Raw genomic sequence first — 20,846 nt, 5'->3', positions numbered from 1 at the left:
TTAGGGTTAGCCAGAGCCCATGGCCCATGTAAATTACCTACAGATCACAGACTGACTACTTCCTGCCAAGAGGAAGAGATCTAAAAAACATAAGAAACTGTAACATGAGAGCAGATAGCGGAGCAACATCGATTGATTGTCATGAACTTCCGGATGAAAAGGCTATGGGGCAAAAGACAAGTTGTGGAACAAAGGATAAAGTGGGGGCTCACTGATAAGTCTGAAATTTAAGGATGAGGCTCTAAGGAGGTTGGACAAAGACCAAGCTGATCACAATAATACCAGTGAAGACTAGGGGGAAATAGCCAAACAATATTACAGAAAGTGAACAACTTTGTCTGTGGGCAGCCAACAGGAGGGGAATGTCATGTCCAGGATATGTGGCAATGGTCCAGCAATATGCAGGAAGCAGTAATGAAGAAGGAGGCAAGGTTTCAGCGACGGCAGAAAGTAAGAATGGTGGAAAGTTATGAGGAATACACACTGGTAAAGAAAACGGCGAGAACCATGAACGTGGAAACTAAGGGTCAGGCATGTAAAGCCTCATACACAAGTCTATTAATGAAGGAAGGGGAAAAAGGAATCTATAGATTAGCCAAGATTAGGCAAATAAGCACAGAGGACTTGGGAGTTGTGAAGTATCAACCGTGAAAACGGAAGAGTGCTGATGGAAGACAGGGAAATCAGTAGGAGGTGGCCAGGGTTCTATGAGAAACTGTTCAATAGGGAGGATGTGAAGAAACCGTTGCGGGAAGTATGCGTGAGCAACAACCTTACAAGACCTATCCTGGTGGTGGAGAATTTAGCTAAGTCTAACCCTGCAGCTGGGAGTATGCTTCCCAGCACGCTTACACAGACACGTATTAGCTCTGCTTGAACTTTCATGCTAAAAATAACAGCCTACCCAGGGCAGCATTGGCGGCAGGTCGGGCTAGTCACCCAAGTACATACCCACCTGGACCCCTGGGTCTGTACTTGGGTGGCTAGTGCAAGCCACTGCCCATGCTCCCCCAGCCACAGTATTACTTTAGCATTCTAGCTTGAGCAGTCCTAACACATGACCATCTACCTGTGCTGGGAAGCCTGATTCCAGCTTCAGACAATCGCCTCAGACAATGCTAGAGATGATGACAGATAGGAAGGGAGTGGGACCCGATACGGGACCAACCCAGCCATGTAAAGCATTAGGCCATGAGAGAGTAGCGATGATAACAAACTTTTTCAATTTAAGTCTCCATATTGAAAAAAATGCTGATGCGTGAAGGAAGAGCACATCAAGTATCGGATAGGGAGATGTACAAGAATGTGGTAATTACCAATCCATCAACTAGGGTTGCCAACTTTCTAATTGCACAAAACTGAACAACCTTGCCCCACCCCATGCCCCGCCCCTTCCCCAAGGCCCCACCCTTCTGAGGCCCCACCTTCTGCTCACTCCATCCCCCCTCCCTCTGTCGCTCACTCTCCACCACCCTCACTCACTCGCTCATTTTCACGGGGCTGGGGCAGGGGGTTGTGGTGTAGGGGGGGAGGGCTCCAGTTGGAGGTGCGGGCTCTAGGGTGGGGCAGGGGATGAGGGGTTTGGGGTGTAGGAGGGGGCTCCAGGCTGGAGCAGGGGGTTGGGTTGTGGGGCGGGTTCCAAGCTGGGGCAGGGGATTAGAGCACAGGAAGGGGTTCGAGCTCCAGGAGGGAGTTTGAGAGCAGGAGTGGGCTCAGGGCAGGGGGTTGGAGTGCGGGAGGAGGTGAGAGCTGCAGGCTTCAGGCATCACTCACCTCAGGCAGCTCTCCATAAGCTGTGACATGTCCCTTAGCTCCTAGGTAGAGGCGCAGCCAGGCAGCTCTGCATGGTGTGTGCTGCCTCCACCTGCAGGTGCCACTGTTCTTCTGCCTAGGAGCCGAGGGACATGCCGCTTCCAGAGAGCTGCATGGAGCTGGGTAGGGAGCCTGCCAGCCCCGCACCAACCAGACTTTTAACGGCCCAGTCGGCAGTGCTGACCAGGGCTGCCAGGGTCCCTTCTCTACCAGGTGTTCCGGTTGAAAACCGGACACCTGGCAACTCTACCATCAACTTAATGAGTCACATGATGAAATGACTGGAAAGAATTATGGAGGAAAACTTCAGAAGGAATTGGAATATCAAGCGGTTGACCACCAATTCAGGTTTATGCCAGGAACGTCAGCGATGAATGCAGTGTTTGCAGCCTGAACATTGCAGGAGATACACAGGGAAAAATGCAAGAAACTGCACTTATTATCCCTGGATTTAGAGAAGGCCTATGACAAAATTCCTAGAGTATTGTGTGTCCGCAGGCACCACCATAACAATCTTCTGGAGACATATGTTCAGACTATCATGTATGAGGGTAGCACAACAGTAGAGAGAACAGAAGCAACTGCACCGACAGCGAGTAATTCACTGGGAGGGTGGGTATACATCAAGGCTCAGCCTTAAGCCCATTCCTTTTTGTAACTGTAGTGGACACCTTGACTCAGGAGATTAGGGGAGAGGCTCCGTGGAGCATGTTTTCACCAATGACATTAGGTTGTGCCATAAAGATGAATCCGAACTGGAAAGGGACCGAGAACTACAGAGGGCTGCATTAGAAGAAAATAGCTTATGAACTGGCCAACAAAAGACTGAATATATGCAATGCTCCATTGAGAAAGACAACGAGAAGCTAGTAAAACAGGGTTCATGTCTGTGTAACAACTTCCATAGCTTGTTCAGTGCTGAGTGGTGAATGAGGATGTTAGGAGCCATGTGATGCGTCCTTGGTGAAAGGGAGTGGGTTGATGGGAACTCTATGCTTTAAGGACATGCCAAGTAAACTAAAGAGCAAAGTGGTAAATCCATGATTAGGCCAGCCATGATGTATGGGTCGGAATGCTGGCCAGTGAGGAAGAAAGAACAACCATTGCATACTGCTGAAATGAGAATGCACAGGTAGATGCTGGGTAAGATGAGAGCTGTGAAATAGTATGAGCCATGACGCAGGTAGCCCCCATCATGGAAAAGCTGAGGGAGTATCACCTGATATGGCTGGTCACATGAGATGACAAGATATGGGATACGATAGCCAGAGAGTACAGAGCTAATAATCGCGGGACAAAGACTACAAGGAAAGCTTAGAAAATGGTGGTTTGAGATGCTGAAGGAGGACATGAAAAAGGTGGTGTCATCTTAGAACACTCATCGGACAAGAACGCTTGGAGGCCAAAAACAAAAGCCACCAACCCTGACAGGTGGGACATGAAGAAGGCGAGGAAGCAGCAGCATATAACAGTTTGCATTCAGCCACTTCATTGCTGTAAGATAGCCTGCAAGAAAGGCTGAGGGGCAGGTTTTCAAATGATAAGATCTACTGATGGAAGGAGCTAGTTAAAGCACATGACAAAGGAGGTCAGTATGGGGAAATTGAGGCACAGAGAGGCAAAGTGACTTGTCCAAGGTCAACCACCAAGTCAGAGCCAGAAATAGAAACCAGGTCTCTTGAGTTCCTAGTCTGGTACACTATCCACTAAACAACACTGCCTCCCAATGAGCACTACTTCCATTTAGCCTCCTAAATGTAGCGACCAGGTTTTGCTTAGCAGCCATCAGCTTCAAGAGCAGGATGAAATCAGTGGCGTTGTTTTGCCCAGTTGTGATTGGTCTCTCTTAGTTTACGGCTTTGGCAGGAGAAAGGACCACAAAGATGGCAGCAAAAATTAGCAAGGCTATAAAATATAAGGCTCATGTCCTAAAACCAACAGACTATCAGAACTCAGGGGAGAGAAAACATTGTCTTTCTGTCTGATGCACAGTTATCAGTGAAAGGTCACCATTCACCAGCAGTCACCATGCTATGGTATTTGACATTGAAATTGTCAACTATTTAGGTATATGCTCTTCAGGACAGGGACCATCAAGAATAGCGTGAGCAAATATTGATTTTTCAATTTGATGGACAAACCAAAAAATAAAATAAAAATCCGTTCATTTCGAACCAAATTCGAAACTTCCTTGGGTTTTCTTACCAAAAACAAAAACAAAAAAATTAATTTCGGTTGAATGAAATTTTCATTTGACCTAAAACAATTTTTTGTTGTTGTTTTGTTACCTTTTGGGTGCTTTTTACTCTTTTTTAAAAAAAATTAAACAAATCGAATAGAATTTAGAAATGAAACACCATGTCAAAATGAAAAGTCAAAACATTTGGTTTCAAAAATGTCAAAATGAACCATTTTAATTCTGTCCATTTCTTTTTTTTTTCTATTTTTTTATTCAGCTGAAACTATTCATCAAATTCAACTAGAATTCCCAAATAGTTTCATTTGGGGGCAACTTTACTATTTGACCAAAAATAATTGTCACATTCTAGTCACACCTGTATGTCAGTAAAACATGTAACACAGTGGATTCCCGATCTCAGCTGAGGCTTCCAGATGCTAGCATAATACAAATGATAATAAAGATGTGGGATATCGCTGTTCCCCCATATGAAGAGCAGGAAAGATCCCATTGTGTGGTGACTGTTGACCAAGCTGATTTTGTCAGTTCATAATTAGACTGGCTGCTCTCTCAGGGACCCAACCCAGAGCCCCTTTCTCCTGGAAGTAGAAATTCCTGTTCCTAGTGAATGACTGGACTGGGTAGCTCACTTCTGCCTGGGTGGCACTTTGCATCTGTGACAGTCACACGTAAAACACAGACAGGCTTTTTATTCCCACTTGTAATGGATTCTGCATGCATCCTCCATCGTCTCCCACCATGCTCCCATGGAGGTCAATAGGAGTTTTGCCACTAGTTTCAAAGGGAACACAATGGTGCTTCTTTGTGTACTTGGGTTGTTTTGACTAAAGGATGTTTATGGGAACATGCACCTTTTCCAGACATATTGCCTAGCTCGCCTTCTTAGCACCTCAAGCTAAACAAACAGCAGAAGATCATCTGTCTAGACAGTTGGGCAACACAGCCTCTTCTATCCCGGTCGCTGACATGCTCGGAGCTGTAATGTGGCTATTGTAGAGAAGCAATGAGGCTCATTGCCAGGCCGCCTTTCATTCATAACATTAATTCATAAATTATGAGGTGTGAGAGACCTGGTTATGGCAGAAAACAAGATCTATATGGAGTGAGAAATAGCTAATACAGAGCGTCACTCTTCATTAGCTCTGCCCTCTGGTCTACGGATTAGTGCCCCAACACTCTGCTTTCAGGCTCCTGGGATCAGCCCATCAAGCCATGGAGTGACTATCTGAGCATCCATGCCCAAAGGCTTGTAGGCCTCTTAGCAGAGTCCAAATAAACACATTAGGGGATGTTACAAAACTAAGGCAACCTTCCCTGCTAGAACAGAGCTGGGCACTGTTAGAATATTCCCACTCACTGAGGAATAGCTCATTTATTCCAGCGCTTACCCAGCTGACGTGTACCCACGTTCCCAATGAGAAGAGGAACTCCCAGTTTACATTTCCTGCCTTGGTTGGAGTGGCCCTGGCCCAGGACCATCCTGCAGTATGGAGCATCTGTTAAATGCAAAGCAGTCGAGCCTTACGTACAGCGACGTTCCCAAACAGGAAAGGGCTGGGCCAGAGAAACTGAAGGCTTCCATTGTCAGGGGATCAAGACACAGTGTGCCAGGGCCTGAGAGCAGAAGACGACTCGATGGGTTTACAAGACTGTAAAGTACAAGGAGGAAATATTTTCCACCCCACTCTGGGTGTTTTCTTGCCAGACTCCAGAGCAGCAGCAAAATTTTAATGTTTGGGCAAACAGATGAAAATCAGCCTGTTTTTTCCTAGACTTCTTAGAACCAAAAAGGCCACAGAATCTGTCGGGAGATGCTGAAGGCAGCACGTTATTTATTATTGATGATGATGATGATGAAATAATACTCTTGGCCAAACGTACAAAGTATTTAGGGACTGGAAGATGCAGACAGGTATCTAGTGGGATGGTCAAAAGTTTCTAAGCAGGTTAGGTGCCCATTGGGTTGGGCCTCTAAGCTGCTTAGGCCCTTTAGTAAATCCCACCATGTGCATCTCTAGGCAATTATATACCTTTGTAAATCTGGCACTATGTTCCCTTGGCCCTGGCCTCTACAAACAACAACAGTTGCTCCTTGCATTGGACAGCCACACCCATCAACAATCTCCTCCACTCCACTGCCCCCACATGGAGGATCCCATCTCTTCAGATCTAGCCTTAGGGGCTTGGCTGAAGAGTCTCCCTGCGTCCTACAGGGCAGGAAGCATGGGCTGTGGTAAGATGCTCCCAAACAAGGGTGCCAAGAACACCCACAAGGGATCCAAGCCAGGGTGTGCTAGTGTGATGGAGTAGGGACTGTCTGTGTGGGGGATGGGAGAGCCGTGGATTACTTTAGGTGAGGGACTAGGACCTAAGCCTGTAACCTGAGCCAGGGAGCAGGGAGGTGTGGCAGCACCTTTGCCCGGGAAGCTGGACAAAGGAAGGGGCTGGCTGGAGGGAGTTGAGTTTAGTTTTGGTTTGGGGCTGGGTGGCTGGAATTCAGGGGACTAAGCTTCCTGAACCCCAGGAGGACTTGATTGAGGGGTCCTGGCTGTGCCTACAAGCTCTGCTGTAACCTGCATTCCTGTTGTCCAATAAACTTTCTGTTTTACTGACTGGCTGAGAGTCACTGTGAGTCCCAGGAAGAGGGGTGCAGGGCCGGACTCCCCCACACTCTGTGACAACTGGTGGCAGCGGTGGGAGATACTGAACCCCGTGGACGGCACTTCCTGCAGTAAGTGACTGGGGAGCGGTAAAATGAAGGGACGATTGTAGGGGTGATTAACCCCTGGGAGTATGTGCCCAGTGAGAAGGACTGGGAGTATGTGCCCAGTGAGAAGGACTTTGCAGTAACAGTGTCCCCCGGGGGATTGCAGCGAGCGGTCCCGGGGCGGAGCAGTCTGCAGCTCAACCCTGGCAGAGAGGTGGTGACCTAAAGAAGGGCTGGTGCACTAGGGGTCTCCCTGGAAACTGTGGGGAGCGGCAAGCACCCCGGCCTGTGAGTGCCCAGCAGAAAGATGTATGCCAAGCAGCTTAAGTGTGACCTGGTGGAGCTGTGCAAGCAGAGAGGGCTGCGCAGTGGGAGGCTCACCAAAGACCAGCTGATTGCCCAGCTGGAGGAGGGAGATCGCTTGAATGAACTGATCCCTGTCTCTGAGGGAAGCAACCTGGCAGATGCAGCGCAGGCACCAGTGTCTGTCCGCACTGGGAGTGGTCAGCCGGCAGCTGAGGGCTTCCCGAGACCTCCCATTTTATGCCTAGGGGAAGGGTGGGGAAGAGCCCAGCGAATGCCAAGGGCACCGTGACACCTCCGGCCAGCAGGGGATCTTCCCGGCGAAGCTCCCCCCCAGCAGGGGATCGTCCTGGCAACGCTTGGCATCCGTGGAGCGGAAGCAGCTGGAATGAAAGAGAGAGCTAAAACTGAGAGAGCTGGAGGATCGTGAGAGACAGAGAGAACATGAGGAGACACAAAGACAGCAGGAACTGGAGGATCGTGAGAGACAGAGAGAACATGACCGGGAGGAGAAAGAGAGACTGCGTCATCATGAGCTGGAACTGGCCAGGCTGAGGGGCAGCGGGCCCCCGACTGCGGTGAGTGAGGGGGGGCCCAGGACTGCGCAGAGCTTTGATAAGTGCATCCTGGCCCAGCGTAAGGAGGGGGAGGACATGGATGACTTCCTGGATGCCTTTGAGACAGCCTGTAAGCTGCACCAGGTAGATCCTGCGGACAGGTTCCGGGTTCTCACCCCCTTACCGGACCCCAAGGCCGTGGCATTGTACCGCCAGCTGGGAGAGGAGAAGAAAGGGAACTACAAACTATTCAAGCAGGCCCTGCTGTGTGAGTTTGGGGTGACTCCTGAGAAGTACTGGGAGAGGTCCCGGAGTCAGTATAAAACCCCGAGGTCTCATATCTGCAACTAGCCGTCCGCATAGAGGGATATGCCAGCAAGTGGGCAGATGGGGCCCAGATGAAGGGGGATGTGGTTAAACTGCTGGTACTGGAGCAACTGTATGAGTGATGCCCATCCGACCTGAGGCTGTGGTTGAGGGACCAAAAGCCAGAGAACCCGTGACATGCAGGGCGGCTGGCTGATGAGTTTGTGAAGAGCCGGACCGGGGGTGACTGGGAGGAGTACCAAAGGAACAGGCCCACCGCGATGCAGAGTGTGTCATCCTGGGACCTCCCAAAGGGGGAATAGGGAGAACCCCCTCCCAAGGGGAATGCCCAGTGTCAGGGACACCCGACCAGTTCGAGGGGATCAACGGGACATGAGCTGCTATCAGTGTGGCTAGAGGGGCCACATACGGTCCCAGTGCCTCAGGCTCAAGGACAGACTGAGCAGACCGACCCCACACCGGGTTAACTTGGTAGAGACCCAGCTGGACGAGGGGCAGCGTTCGCAAGAAATGGGGGCTGGCCGCGTACCACCTGTGAAGGAGGGAGGAGGGCCCCAGGTCAGCTCCTCTGGGGGTCTTGATGCTCCAGGCTCCGAGTTTTTGGTTTACAGGGTGGGCGCGGGGCTACCCCTCCAGAGAGAGTGCCTTGTTCCCCTGGAGGTAGATGGGAGGAAGGTCACTGGATACTGGGACACAGGCACAGAGCTGATGCTGGCCCAGCCCGAGGTGGTGGCCTCAGATCGGATGGTGCCGGACACCTACCTGACCTTGATGGGTGTGGGCAGGACCCCATTCAAGGTGCCCGTGGCGAGGGTACACCTGAAGTGGGGGGCCAAGGAGGGCCCCAAGGACTTGGGGGTACAGCCATATTTGCCCAATGGAGGTCTGGCCAAGCAATGCCCAAGGTGCCCTGGTCGTGACCCGTAGTCAGAGTCGGCGAAGGGCACTGCGCCCTGATAACGGGGAAGGTACTCTGCCCGAGGTGCAGGCCCTAACTTGGTGGGGAGGGAACGCCCAGGGACACGGCTCAGAGAGGCTGTAGCTTAGACCTAGCCAGGGAGAGAGAGCAGGTCCCCATCCCTGTTCCAGCTGCTGAGTTCCAGGCCGAGTTGCAGAAAGATCCCTCCTTGCAGAAGCCCAGGGACTGGGCTAACCTCAGTGTGGTGCAGACCATGAAGAGAGGTTGCAAGGAGAGGTTCCTGTGGGGGAAGGGGTTCCTGTACCGAGAATGGGCTCCCCCAGGGGAAGCAGAGTCATGGGGGATCAGGAGGCAGCTGGTGGTTCCCCAGAAGTTTCGCCACAAGCTACTGTACCTGGCCCATGACATCCCTCTTGCAGGGCACCAGGGAATCCAGCGCACCAGGCAGAGGCTGCTACAGAACTTTTACTGGCCTGGGATCTTTACCCATGTCCGACAGTACTGCCAATCCTGTGACCCCTGCCAGAGGGTGGGGAAGGCCCAGGACAAGGGGAAAGCAGCTTTGAGACCTTTACCCATCATAGAAGAATCTTTCCAGAAGGTGGCCATGAACATAGTGGGACCTCTCAGCAAGGTGACCCAGTTGGGGAAGAAATACATTCTGGTGGTGGTAGATTTCGCCTCTCACTACCCCGTGGCAGATGCGCTGCTGACCATTTTCAGCTGAGTGGGTTTCCCCAAGGAAGTCTTAACGGACCAGGGGTCCAACTTCATGTCGACCCTGCTCCGGTGCTTGTGGGAGAAATGTGGGGTCCGGCACAACTGGGCCTCAGCGTATCACCCCCAGTCCAACGGGCTGGTGGAAAGGTTCAACAGGACACTAAAGATGATGCTAAAAACATTTATGAACCAGCACTCGCAGGATTGGGACAAGTACTTACCTCACCTGCTGTTCGCGTACAGGGAGGTATCCCAGGAATCTACCGGGTTTTTGCCTTTCGAACTGTTACATGGAAGGTGGGTAAGGGGGCCCCTGGACCTGATGAGAGATGAATGGGAGGAGAAGGCCACTCCCAATGGAGAGTCAGTGGTGGAGTATGTCCTGACCTTCTGGGAAAGACTTGCCGAGCTCATGGACCTGGCCATGGAGAATCTGGCCCGAGCCCAAAGGAAGCAGAAGGTCTGGTATGACCGCACGGTGCGGGCCTGCGCCTTCGCCACCAGGGATCAAGTGTTGGTTCTCATCCCCGTGAGGAAAAACAATCTCCAGGCTGCCTGGGAAGGGCCCTTCAAGGTTGTCAAGCAACTAAATGAGGTAAACTATGTGGTGGAGCTGTCTAAATGGACTCATCACCGCCAGGTGTACCATGTGAATATGATGAAGCCATACTATGACAGCGGGAATGTGGTGTTGGCCGTGTGTGGACATTGGGAGGAGCAGGGAGATGACCCTTTAGTGGATCTATTCCCTGGGGCAAAAGCTGGTTGCCCCCTGGAGGCAATTCCCCTCTCTGATCAGCTGACCCTGGCCCAGAACGCTGAGATCAGAGGGGTACTGCATCTATACCGACAGCTGTTTTCTAACCAGCCTGGATGCACTAATTTGACTGTCCACCGGGTGGAGACCGGGTCACATCCCCCTATAAGATGCTCCCCTTTTCGGGTCACTGGGAAAACTGCCCAGGACCTAGAAAGAGAGGTCAGGGACATGCTGGCTTTGGGGGTGATCCAGCCATCTTCCAGCCCTTGGGCCTCGCCAGTGGTGCTGGTCCCCAAAAGGGACGGGTCGATCCGGTTCTGTGTGGACTATCGAAAGCTCAATGCCATCACCGTATCTGATGCCTACCCCATGCCCAGGCCTAACGAGCGCCTAGACAAGCTGGGAGGCGCTTGGTACCTCACCACCATGGATCTTACCAAGGGCTACTGGCAAGTGCCGCTGGACGCAGATGCCAGGCTGAAATCGGCCTTTATCACCCCTCGGGCTCTACGAGTTTCCAGCCCTGCCCTTTGGCCTCAAGGGAGCACCGGCCACTTTCCAGTGCCTGGTGGATCAGCTACTGCGGGGGATGGCGAGTTTTGCCATGGCGTATATTGATGACATCTGCGTCTTTAGCCGGACCTGGGAGGACCACGTGTCCTAGGTTAATCAAGTGCTGGACCGACTCCAGGAGGCTGGGTTAACCATAAAGGCTGAGAAGTGCAAGTTGGGGATGGCTGAAGTATCTTACCTGGTACATCGGGTGGAGAGTGGCTGCCTAAAGCCGGAACCAGCCAAGGTGGAGGTGATCGGAGACTGGCCCGCTCCCCAAACCAAAAAGCAGGTCCAGGCTTTTATTGGGATGGCAGGGTACAATCGAAGGTTCGTGCCCCACTTTAGAGCCATAGCCGTCCCCATCACTGAGCTGTGCAAGAAGAGGAAGCCAGACAAGGTGGTCTGGACTGAGCAGTGCCAGCAGGCTCTCCGGGCGCTGAAGGAGGCTCTGGTTAGTGGCCCAGTTCTGGCAAGCCCAGATTTTGACGAGCCCTTTATGGTGTTCACTGATGCCTCAGACACGGGACTGGGGGCGGTGTTAATGCAGGAGGATGAAAAGGGGGAGAGACATATCGTGTACCTGAGCAAGAATTTGCTACCCCGGGAGCAGAACTACACGGTCATCGAGAAGGAATGCCTGGCCATGGTGTGGGCCCTTAAGAAACTAGAGCCATATATCTTTGGGCAACACTTCACCATGTACACCGACCACTGTCTCCTGACCTGGCTGCACCAGATGAAAGGAGCCAACGCCAAGCTCCTGAGGTGGAGCCTGCTCCTGCAAGATTATGACATGGACGTGGTCCATGTGAAGGGAAGTGCCAACCTGATAGCAGACGCGTTGTCCCGGAGAGGGGGCCCTGAACTTCCCCAGGTCACTGGGCAGAGTGACCCCTCTCAGTTCAGTTTTGAAGGGGGGAGAGATGTGATGGAGTAGGGGCTGTCTGTGTGGGGGATGGGAGAGCCGTGGATTATTTTAGGTGAGGGACTAGGACCTAAGCCTGTAACCTGAGCTAGGGAGCAGGGAGGTGTGGCAGCACCTTTGCCCGGGAAGCTGGACAAAGGAAGGGGCCAGCTGGAGGGAGTTGAGTTAAGTTTTGGTTTGGGGCTGGGTGGTTGGAATTCAGGGGACTAAGCTTCCTGAACCCCAGGAGGACTTGACTGAGGGGTCCTGGCTGTGCCTACAAGCTCTGCTGTAACCTGCATTCCTGTTGTCCAATAAACCTTCTGTTTTACTGGCTAGCTGAAAGTCACTGTGAGTCCCAGGAAGAGGGGTGCAGGGCCGGACTCCCCCACACTCCGTGACAGCTAGCAACAGCAGCCCCTCAGCTGGTGCTGTGCATTGTGGTGGTGCAATGGGAGAGCACTCACCCTTGTTTTGGTGTTTCCATAGCTAAGGATTAGCAGCAATCAACTGGGTTATTTGGGGCCAGATGTCATTTATATGAGAATGGCAATGGAGAAAAGCAGCTCTTGGGTTAGCCCACAGGCACCTGATTCTTACACCAGGAATAGGCCTGGCCCTCAAGATGCAAGCATAAAGACTACAGCTGCATTCTACCCCTCCTCCCCACTGTCCCCCTTCCACTGCCCTTCTCAGCTGCTGCTCCCGCCAGCACAGGAATCTCTTTCTGCTCCTCCGGGATAGCCCATGAGCTGTGGTCAGGGTGCAGTTGCAAGGGAGCCCACAGCAGGCAAGACTCTGGGTTTGTTTACACCTGTGTGCAACCAAGACGGATCCAACCAGCTTCATATTTACTATGGCCCAGCTGTGATCAGAATCCACTGGTTCAGGGAGCTGGGCCACTTGAAAACCCACAAAGGTTCCTGTTGGCAAAATTCAGCAGGACCAACTCCAAATGGTCAAAAATGGGGAGCCAGGCTCCAAAACATTGTGAGATTTTAAATGAACAAACAAACTTTGGGATCTTTGTCTTTGCCATCCAGTTTGAGTCTTTAGGTTACTATCGTATTACTGTAACACATAGGCATGGGTCAAGACTCCATCGTACTTAGGTTGTTAGCTCTTTTGTGGCCTCCTGCTCCGGGACTAGGTCAGTGCTCCAGGCATACAACAATAACATTTGTGCTAGGTGCAGAACAAAAAGACAGACCCTACCCTATCGAGTTGACACTCTTGGGTCACGTGTTCAGGCTTTTCTCCGCTACCAAGAGGGCTAGGAACATCCACTTTATTTTTTTTTTAAGGCAAGCTGAGATGCCCATGTAATCAATCACATGGCTCTGGGACCTAGGGCTTTAATTAAAACATCAACTATTGTGAGATTTTTAAAATGGTGAGGGGCTGGCTTCCCTGCCAACCCAACAGCCTTCTTCAGGGATATGTCCCCTCTACCCTCTCCACAGCAGTAAACACAAAGGGCAAGCAAGACCGCAACATCCCCTTCAATCCTGCAGGTTGGTCTCACAAACACAGGCAGTGGGAGAGGGTTCGAAGAGCCACAAGAATGATTAAAGGGTTGGAGAACCTGCCTTATAATGAGAGACTCAAGGAGTTCAATCTATTTCGCTTAACAAAGAGAATGTTCAGGGGTGATTTGATCACAGTCTGTAAGTACCTACATGGTGAGCAAATATTTAATAACAGGTTCTTCAGTCTGACAGACAAAGGTCTAACAACGTCCAATGGCTGGAAGCTGAAGCTAGACAAATTCAGACTGGAAATAAGGTGTAAATTTTTAAGAGTGACAATAACTTACCAAGGATTGTGGTGTGGTTCTCCAACATGGGCAACTGCTAAATCAAGACTGGATGTTTTTCTAGCTCTGCTCTAGTTCAAACAGGAATTAACTCAAGGCAGGTCTCTGGCCTGTTCTAAGCAGGAGGTTGGACTGGATGACACAGTGGTCCCTTCTTGCCTTGTAACCTTTGAAAAGCTCCTGTCACCGGCCTGGCACTGACCTTGTGTCCCTGCAGTATTCTGTTCTGAGCTCATTTTCTCTTTTTCCTTCTCCCGCCTAGATGACCTGGACATGGACGACTTCCAGCTGGAGTTTGAGGAGTCAAAGCTGCATCCCACCATCCAGTGCACACCCAGCCCCGGTGAGCAGCGAACTGAGGGGAGACCCTGTCTCTAAATAGGACTCAAGGCCCTTCTAATGCAGCCAACTCCCACGTCCTTTCCCCTACATCTCACCACTTGCTACATACACACATAGACCAGAATCCAGGCTGGGTCCTGGGGGCAGAGGTGGGATTCCTCTTTCCCAGGCTGAAGCCATGGAGCTAGTGCCCTCTCAAGTGGAGAGGGAGGACTCACGGTAACCCCACCCTTCTACAGAGCATTTCCCACCTCCAGCCTTTTCCTGTACCAGGTCCCATGCCTAGGAAGGCTGTATGTCCCAGCAGAAGAGGGGATGGATTGGCCCCATCACACACTAGTATAGGAAGCTGCAGACCAAACCTTGGTACCACACAGAGCAGCCGTGCTTCACATGTTCACCCAAGGCTCCCACACACGTGGGTTGCTTTGCAGAAGCTAGTCTTGACTTTCTCGGGGGGAATTCCTTTGCAGCCCCCAAAATGGTGATTAGTTAGACCCTGAGCATGTGTGCAAGACCCACCAGGCAGACACCTAGGAAAGAATTCTCTGTAGTAACTCAGTGTCCCATCTAGTGTCCCATCTCTGGCTGGTGGAGATATTTGCCACTAGCAGTCACAGATCGGCTCCATGCCATTGTAGGCAGTTTCATCGTATCATCCCCTCCAGAAACTTACCGAGTCAAAGTAAAGGGCTGACGTTCACGCCACACATCCCTGGGCCATGCACACAGATGCCAGCACAGCCCTCCCCACTTCTACACTCCCTGTCCTGCTCAGGAATGTTCACTCCTACTTATACACTTGGTGCTCTTATCCACTGGGCAGCACCAGCACCCCCTTAGGCAACTGGGGGGAAAGGACATTGGGGCAGAACTCAGGGGTAACACTGGAAGCACAGGGCCCTTGGAAAGTCTCCTGGGTAAGAGGTGCCCTCAGCAAGTCTTGGGCATTTTCTGCTTGGTAGCACTGAATGGGATTGGGACGGGCTGGGTCAAGCCGTGGCTGGGATCAGGCCAATGTGCCGTATCAATGACGTTACAGCAGGGTAGATAACTTTGGACCTTGTTTCCTTGCAGGTCCCTTCAAGCCTTGCACTCAGTTGTTTGAGAGCTGGATCATCCGCCTGGGGGTCTGGGCCATCGCGCTAGTCTCAGTGCTCTGCAACGGGCTGGTCAGCCTGGCCGTCTTCGCCTCTCCGAACTACCTCTCGCCAGTCAAGTTTGTCATCGGCTCCATAGCCGGGGCCAATATGCTGACGGGCATCTACTGCAGCATGCTGGCTGTGGTCGATGCCCTGACCTATGGGCAGTTTGCCAAGTATGGGGCCAGGTGGGAGATGGGCGCGGGCTGCAGGGCGACGGGCTTCCTGTCCGTCTTCGCCTCAGAGGCCGCCATCCTCCTGCTGACTCTGGCCACTGTGCAGTGCAGCGTTTCGGTCTCCTGCTTCCGGCTGTATGGGAAGTCGCCTTCCTTCAGCAGCGTTAAAGCAGCCACGCTGGGCTGCCTGACGCTGTCCTGCGCAGCCGCAGCACTGCCGCTGTTCTCTGTTGGGGAGTACGGCGCGTCCCCTCTCTGCCTCCCGTCCCCCATCCCCGACGGGAAATCCTCCACCCTGGGCTTCATGGTGGCCCTGGTGATGGTGAACACCCTCTGCTTCCTGATCATCACGGGCACCTACATCCGGCTCTACTGCAACCTGCTGAAAGGGGAGTTCGACAGCCTCTGGGACTGTGCCATGATCAAGCACGTGGCCTGGCTGATCTTCACCAACTGTCTCCTCTACTGCCCGGTAGCCTTCCTCACCTTCTCGTCCATGCTCAACCTCTTCCTCATCACCCCGGAGGTCATCAAGTCAGTCCTGCTGGTGGTGCTGCCCTTACCTGCCTGCTTGAACCCCCTGCTTTATTTGCTCTTCAACCCCCACTTCCGAGATGACCTGCGCCTGCTGCGACACAGGGGCCAAACCAAGGGCAGCTGCCCCCAGTCATACGCCTCAGATGACATGGAGAAGAGTTCGTACGACTCCACCCAGGCACTGGTAACCTTCTCTGATGCCGATCACATATTTGAGGTGCCCGACGCCTTGGGTGTGCACCCCATCCTGGATGCCTACAGCTTCCCCTCAGTGACGCTCATCCCCTGCAAACAGAGGATGGATGCCAGAGGGCAAGAGAATGGCTACTCTGCCCGCCACCCCTGCCTGACCGATGATGAGCTGCTCGTTTCCTCAGAAAGCAGGGATCCAGCCAGCAGTGGCCTGCAGGTCAGCTTCTTCTCCTCCCCGCCTGCACCGTCCTTCACTTCTCACTTATAAACCCCCCAAGTGGCCACGCAGGCAGTCCCTCATCAAATGAGCCAAGCAAGAGCCCCCCACATGGCCTTGAGGGGACCAGACATAGGCTGGTCTGTGTCAGGCATTGACACCCCGCCCTCCACATCATAACCCTGGGCAACAGGCAGCGCAGTCTGAGCCATCATCCCAAGGGCTCAGGGCTTTAATGGCAGGACACAAGTTCATGACTTTACAAAGAAACACAGCTTCCCCTCCGCCCCTGCCTAAGAGGACCCCGCCCCCCCGAGCCCAGAGAGGGATCTAGAGAGACCCCCCTCCCGAGGTTCCCTAGATAGGCCCCTAGCATACCAAGTCAGAGAGCAGGAGGGACCTGCAGCTAAGGAGCCCAAATGCTTCTAGCCCAGGGAGATGCCTCTTCCCAAGGGACTGACGCCACAGCCTCTGTGGTGGAGTGGGAGCTCTTGCCAAGCCTGCTGCCCTCTGACCCTACCAGCTGTGCCACTAGCCTACACTCAGTCCTGCTGGTCGTGTGTCCTGGAGGAGGACAGGCGAGCGCGTGGAGCAAGTGGGAGTGACATGGCAGCTGGCAGCACCCACAGCGGCAGCAGCAATAACCCATTGCAACCTCACGGCAGGTGGGAGAATCCTCATGCTTAGCACCTCGCGGGAAACGCTACAGACACCTTCTGGTGAGTGCCTCCACGCCCTGGGAGGGGAGTCAGAACTGTGCCTTCCCCATTATGCAGCTGGGGGAACCAAGGGAGGGGATTAAGGGCAACATTTTCAGAAGTGGCTGTTAATTTGGGGCCTCGCATTTTCCCTTCTCCAGGGCCTACTAGAGGAGGCAACCATCCTTCCACAGTGCCAGCCTTCCAGTGGCACACTCACAGCCATTTGAACCCTTCCCACTGGGCCTAATAAGAATAAGGCCGTCTGCTCCCCCACCAGCTGGGATCAGCGGGCGAGTAGCTGACCCGTCACAGGCATGGCTGAGCCCAACTCCCTTTAAAGGACAGTGACAGCTTTGTGATTGCTTGCTTTCATGTCCAGATCCTCAAAGGCATGTAGGCAGCTAACTCTCATTGGTCTCAGTGGGCAGTAGGCCCCCTAAATACTTTTGAGGCTCTGGGCCTCTGTGCTTATATGGATAAACCCTTCCAGATGTTTTTCTCAGTTCCTTCTTATTACCCCAAATGTGCATCGTCTACCACGCTCAGGGCTGCCTGCCATTTGTTCTCCGGAATTAGTGTTAACATTATCAGCCACCATGCTCTGGGATAATCTTACTGGACGTGTTAGTCTGCGGCAAACACAGTCTGCTTTTAAAGGGCCCCGGATTAACATCATTCTGATCATTTATTCTTAACATTAATTCTACCCTATATCAAATACAAACCATGGACACATCCATTATCACATGCCTGTACTAAAAGAAACTCTGAATTGGATGTAATGCCTTTAATACACCATGTATATGTTATTGTATGTATATATGATGCCATATATAATATCCAGCATGCGTGCGTGTGTATATTATGTGTATATTTATATATAACCAGTTTCCCTCCCCTGCTGACCATTCCTTTAAATTCCTACACCCTCTTTGTGTATATGAACTGTAAAGCATCCTGTATGAAAGACGCTATAGAAAAATAAATTGTAATTTTAAAATAGGTTATAATGGTTGCAGTTTTCCCCTAGAATGGGGTTAAAAACCCATGACTGGTTGGTTGTGTCTCATTAACATTAGTATCTCGGCCAATAAGCTTTTGGGGACGCAGAAGAAAAGGTAAAAAACACCATCCGAGACAGAACTCTTTGGACTTGGCTAACTCCATTTTGTGTCTGTGATATGTATGTGATGTAGACAAGCCTTGAAACTGGGCTCCTTCTGTGCATCTAATACAGAAAGCAGAAGCTTTAACACAGACAAGCCCTGAAGGTAAGTGGGGCTAGCAATAGGAGAAAACATCCCATTATAGGTAAACTGAACGCATTTGCTCTGCATTCATTGAGACTCACACAGAGTTCCCCAAGACAGTTCAGAGTAGAACCACATTTTGATTGTTCAGTGGGACTTCCTGCATGCACAAGCACTTGAGGGGAGCTAATTGACTTTCCACACATTCATTGTCACTAACTACCTCAGAATTAGTACAGGAAGGGCTGTGCCCTGTTCCCCCACGTTCAGTCCCTACTGGAGAAGCAAACTCCTGCTGAGCTGTACAGGAAATATTTAGATGCAGCTATTACTACTACTCTGTATGGGAGGTGAGGGAAAGAGGGTCACTGAAGCAAAGGCTTTAATTCCCTGGCTGCCTATATGCTGAGTCTGCATGGAGTGGTTGGAGGGGCTCCCTGCAGCTTCTGGGAGAGCAGAGGCCTGAGAATTTAACATGTTCTGGTCCCAACTTCATTGCTGAGTTTCATGTAGTCAACGACATGAAGTTTAGGCCTAGAAATTAACAGACTAGCTACAGGGAACTGTTTTCTTTTAAAAATCAAATCTCATTCAATTCTCTCCTCTAAGGATAAGTTGACTTTGAAGGCCCTGCCCAACCTCTCCACTGCCTCACTCCATTCCTCCACCTGCCTGTCACTGCCTCATCTCCTTGCACTCAGCCCCAGCTGCTGCAAGCACCCCTCCTTTCTCCATCGAGCTCCCATTCACTTCAATAGAAGAGTTTGCAGAATTAGGCCCATGGATTCACATTTCCCTTCATGCTGGCTTGTGCATGAAACAGCCTTCCACCTCTTCCGTCCTTCCCTGCACACTCTCCTCCCCCGTATGCTCTCTGTCCTGTGTTGCCAGAGAAGGGAGTCTCTCTTTCTCCGGAGTGGGTGAAGTGCTAGGTCTAGTTATAGAATTAGCATGTAGAAATAACATTCAGCACTTACCGTAATTTCCAGGAGCCCTAGTTATGGAACAAGAATCACAGTAATACACAAACCATGGCACAAAGACACAAAAATTCCATATTCATCCACGTCGTTAGAATGTCATTGCCAACAAGGGGGTTTCTCTGAAGCATCTAGTACAGTGGGCCCTGAGGACACCGCTCCCGGGGGCGGGGGGTAAGGGGGCACAGTCAGGGGTAAGGGGGCCACAGCTGAGGTCGGGGCAAAGGCTGTGGGCAGCTCCAGGAGCGGAGCTGCAGCCAAGTGCACAGGAACCAGGGCCAGAGCAGAGCTGGGGGCAGAGCGGGGCTGGGTGATGTTCTCTCCACGCTCTGTGGGGGCTGGTCTAGGTTTTGCCATACTCCCCCCTTACCCCCCAAACATGCCTTCATGGCCCACTGGTGACATGCCCTACAGTATCATCAGAAACAGGATACTGAACTAGAGGAGTCTGATCCAGCATGGCAGCTTCCATGTTCCTATCATAAAGACTATTAGCCTAGTCAATTTAACATGTATTTCCTGCATAAATATGTAATTTTCTATAGACCTGTGGCTCTTGTGTCTAAGGCCTGGCCTACACCAGGAAATTAGGTCGATATAATTACATCGATCAAGGCTTTGAAAAATCCACACCCAAGAGGCATAGTTAAACTGACCTAACCCTTGGTGTAGACAGCGCTAGGCTGACGGGAGAATTCTCTTGCCGCCTGAGCTACTGCCTCTTGGCAAAGTGGATTACCTATGCCAATAGCAGAAACCATGCCACTGGCAAAGGAAGCATCTTCTCTGAAGCGCTGCAGTTGAGCCACTGCGGTATTTTAAGTGCAGACGAGCCCAAATATAAGCTAGTGACAAAGCACTTCCATTCACTAAACTACTGCTTAGTTCAGATTCAGTTTAATGGCCCATTGCGGAGGTGGTGTAAAAAGGACATTTTCAGGACTTTGCCAGAATTGCTCAGCACCCATAACTCCAACTGAAATCAATAGGATCACAGTACCTCTGAAAGTCAGACTTCTTTGCACCTATATACTAGTGCATAAGGGAACTGACAGTGAAATTTACATGTTGAGAAGTCAGAAGGAAGTGAGGAATAGCAGCTGCTGCATTAAATTACAATTTCTTACATAGCCCAGTTAGCATAGCAAGAGAAACTCTCACCTTTTTCAGTCCCTCGGGTATCAAGATTACCAAAATTTAGATTACATTACATTCAATGGCCACATGCAGACTTGAGGTGTAAGTTACAAGTTGATGAGTGGATGCAAATATGCCTTAAGGGACTGGAAGGTATAAATTACATCAGTTTAAGTCTCCCCGTAGACTCCGCTCCATTTTGGGCTATAAAACATTAAGTCATCTGCTCAGCTTGTGGAAGTAGTGTTCGTCTGATTTATGAGCTGGTTACTGATTGCACAGGTGGAAAGATGGCTGGGGAAAGGGTGAGATACAAAAAGTGTACAATATGTCCACACTCATGTATCATTTACTATTATTACTCTAACAAGGGAAACTGAAGTGTCTGCTACAGGCAGGTGTGCTGATGTTTCAATTGTGGCGGGAAACAGCAAAATATTACTTACAAATTCAAGAACATCCTTTAATTATATGGTCCAATTTCTAGCCTGTCATCAACCACAAAAACAAAAAAGGCAGACTGGCCACATACCGTCCATGGGCAATGTTAAGCAATTTCTCATTCACACAATGACCACCATCACAAGAGAAC

At 51.2% G+C, this 20,846-nt stretch overlaps 1 protein-coding gene across 1 annotated transcript in view; it reads left to right on the top strand.

The window, feature by feature from the left end:
• LGR6 (leucine rich repeat containing G protein-coupled receptor 6) overlaps window positions 1-17,733 on the top strand; it is a 215,936-nt gene extending 198,203 nt beyond the window's left edge. The window contains exons 17-18 of the mRNA XM_030561167.1: window positions 13,843-13,923; window positions 15,000-17,733. Coding sequence (XP_030417027.1) covers window positions 13,843-13,923; window positions 15,000-16,237 — 1,319 coding nt within the window. The 3' untranslated portion in view covers window positions 16,238-17,733. The remainder of the gene's footprint in view (window positions 1-13,842; window positions 13,924-14,999) is intronic.
• The last annotated feature ends 3,113 nt before the right edge of the window (window positions 17,734-20,846 follow it).

This window comes from Gopherus evgoodei, chromosome 4 (assembly GCF_007399415.2).
Source record: "Gopherus evgoodei ecotype Sinaloan lineage chromosome 4, rGopEvg1_v1.p, whole genome shotgun sequence".
In the NCBI taxonomy this organism is placed as follows: Eukaryota; Metazoa; Chordata; order Testudines; family Testudinidae; genus Gopherus; species Gopherus evgoodei.
This window is presented reverse-complemented; position numbering and strand designations above follow the sequence as displayed.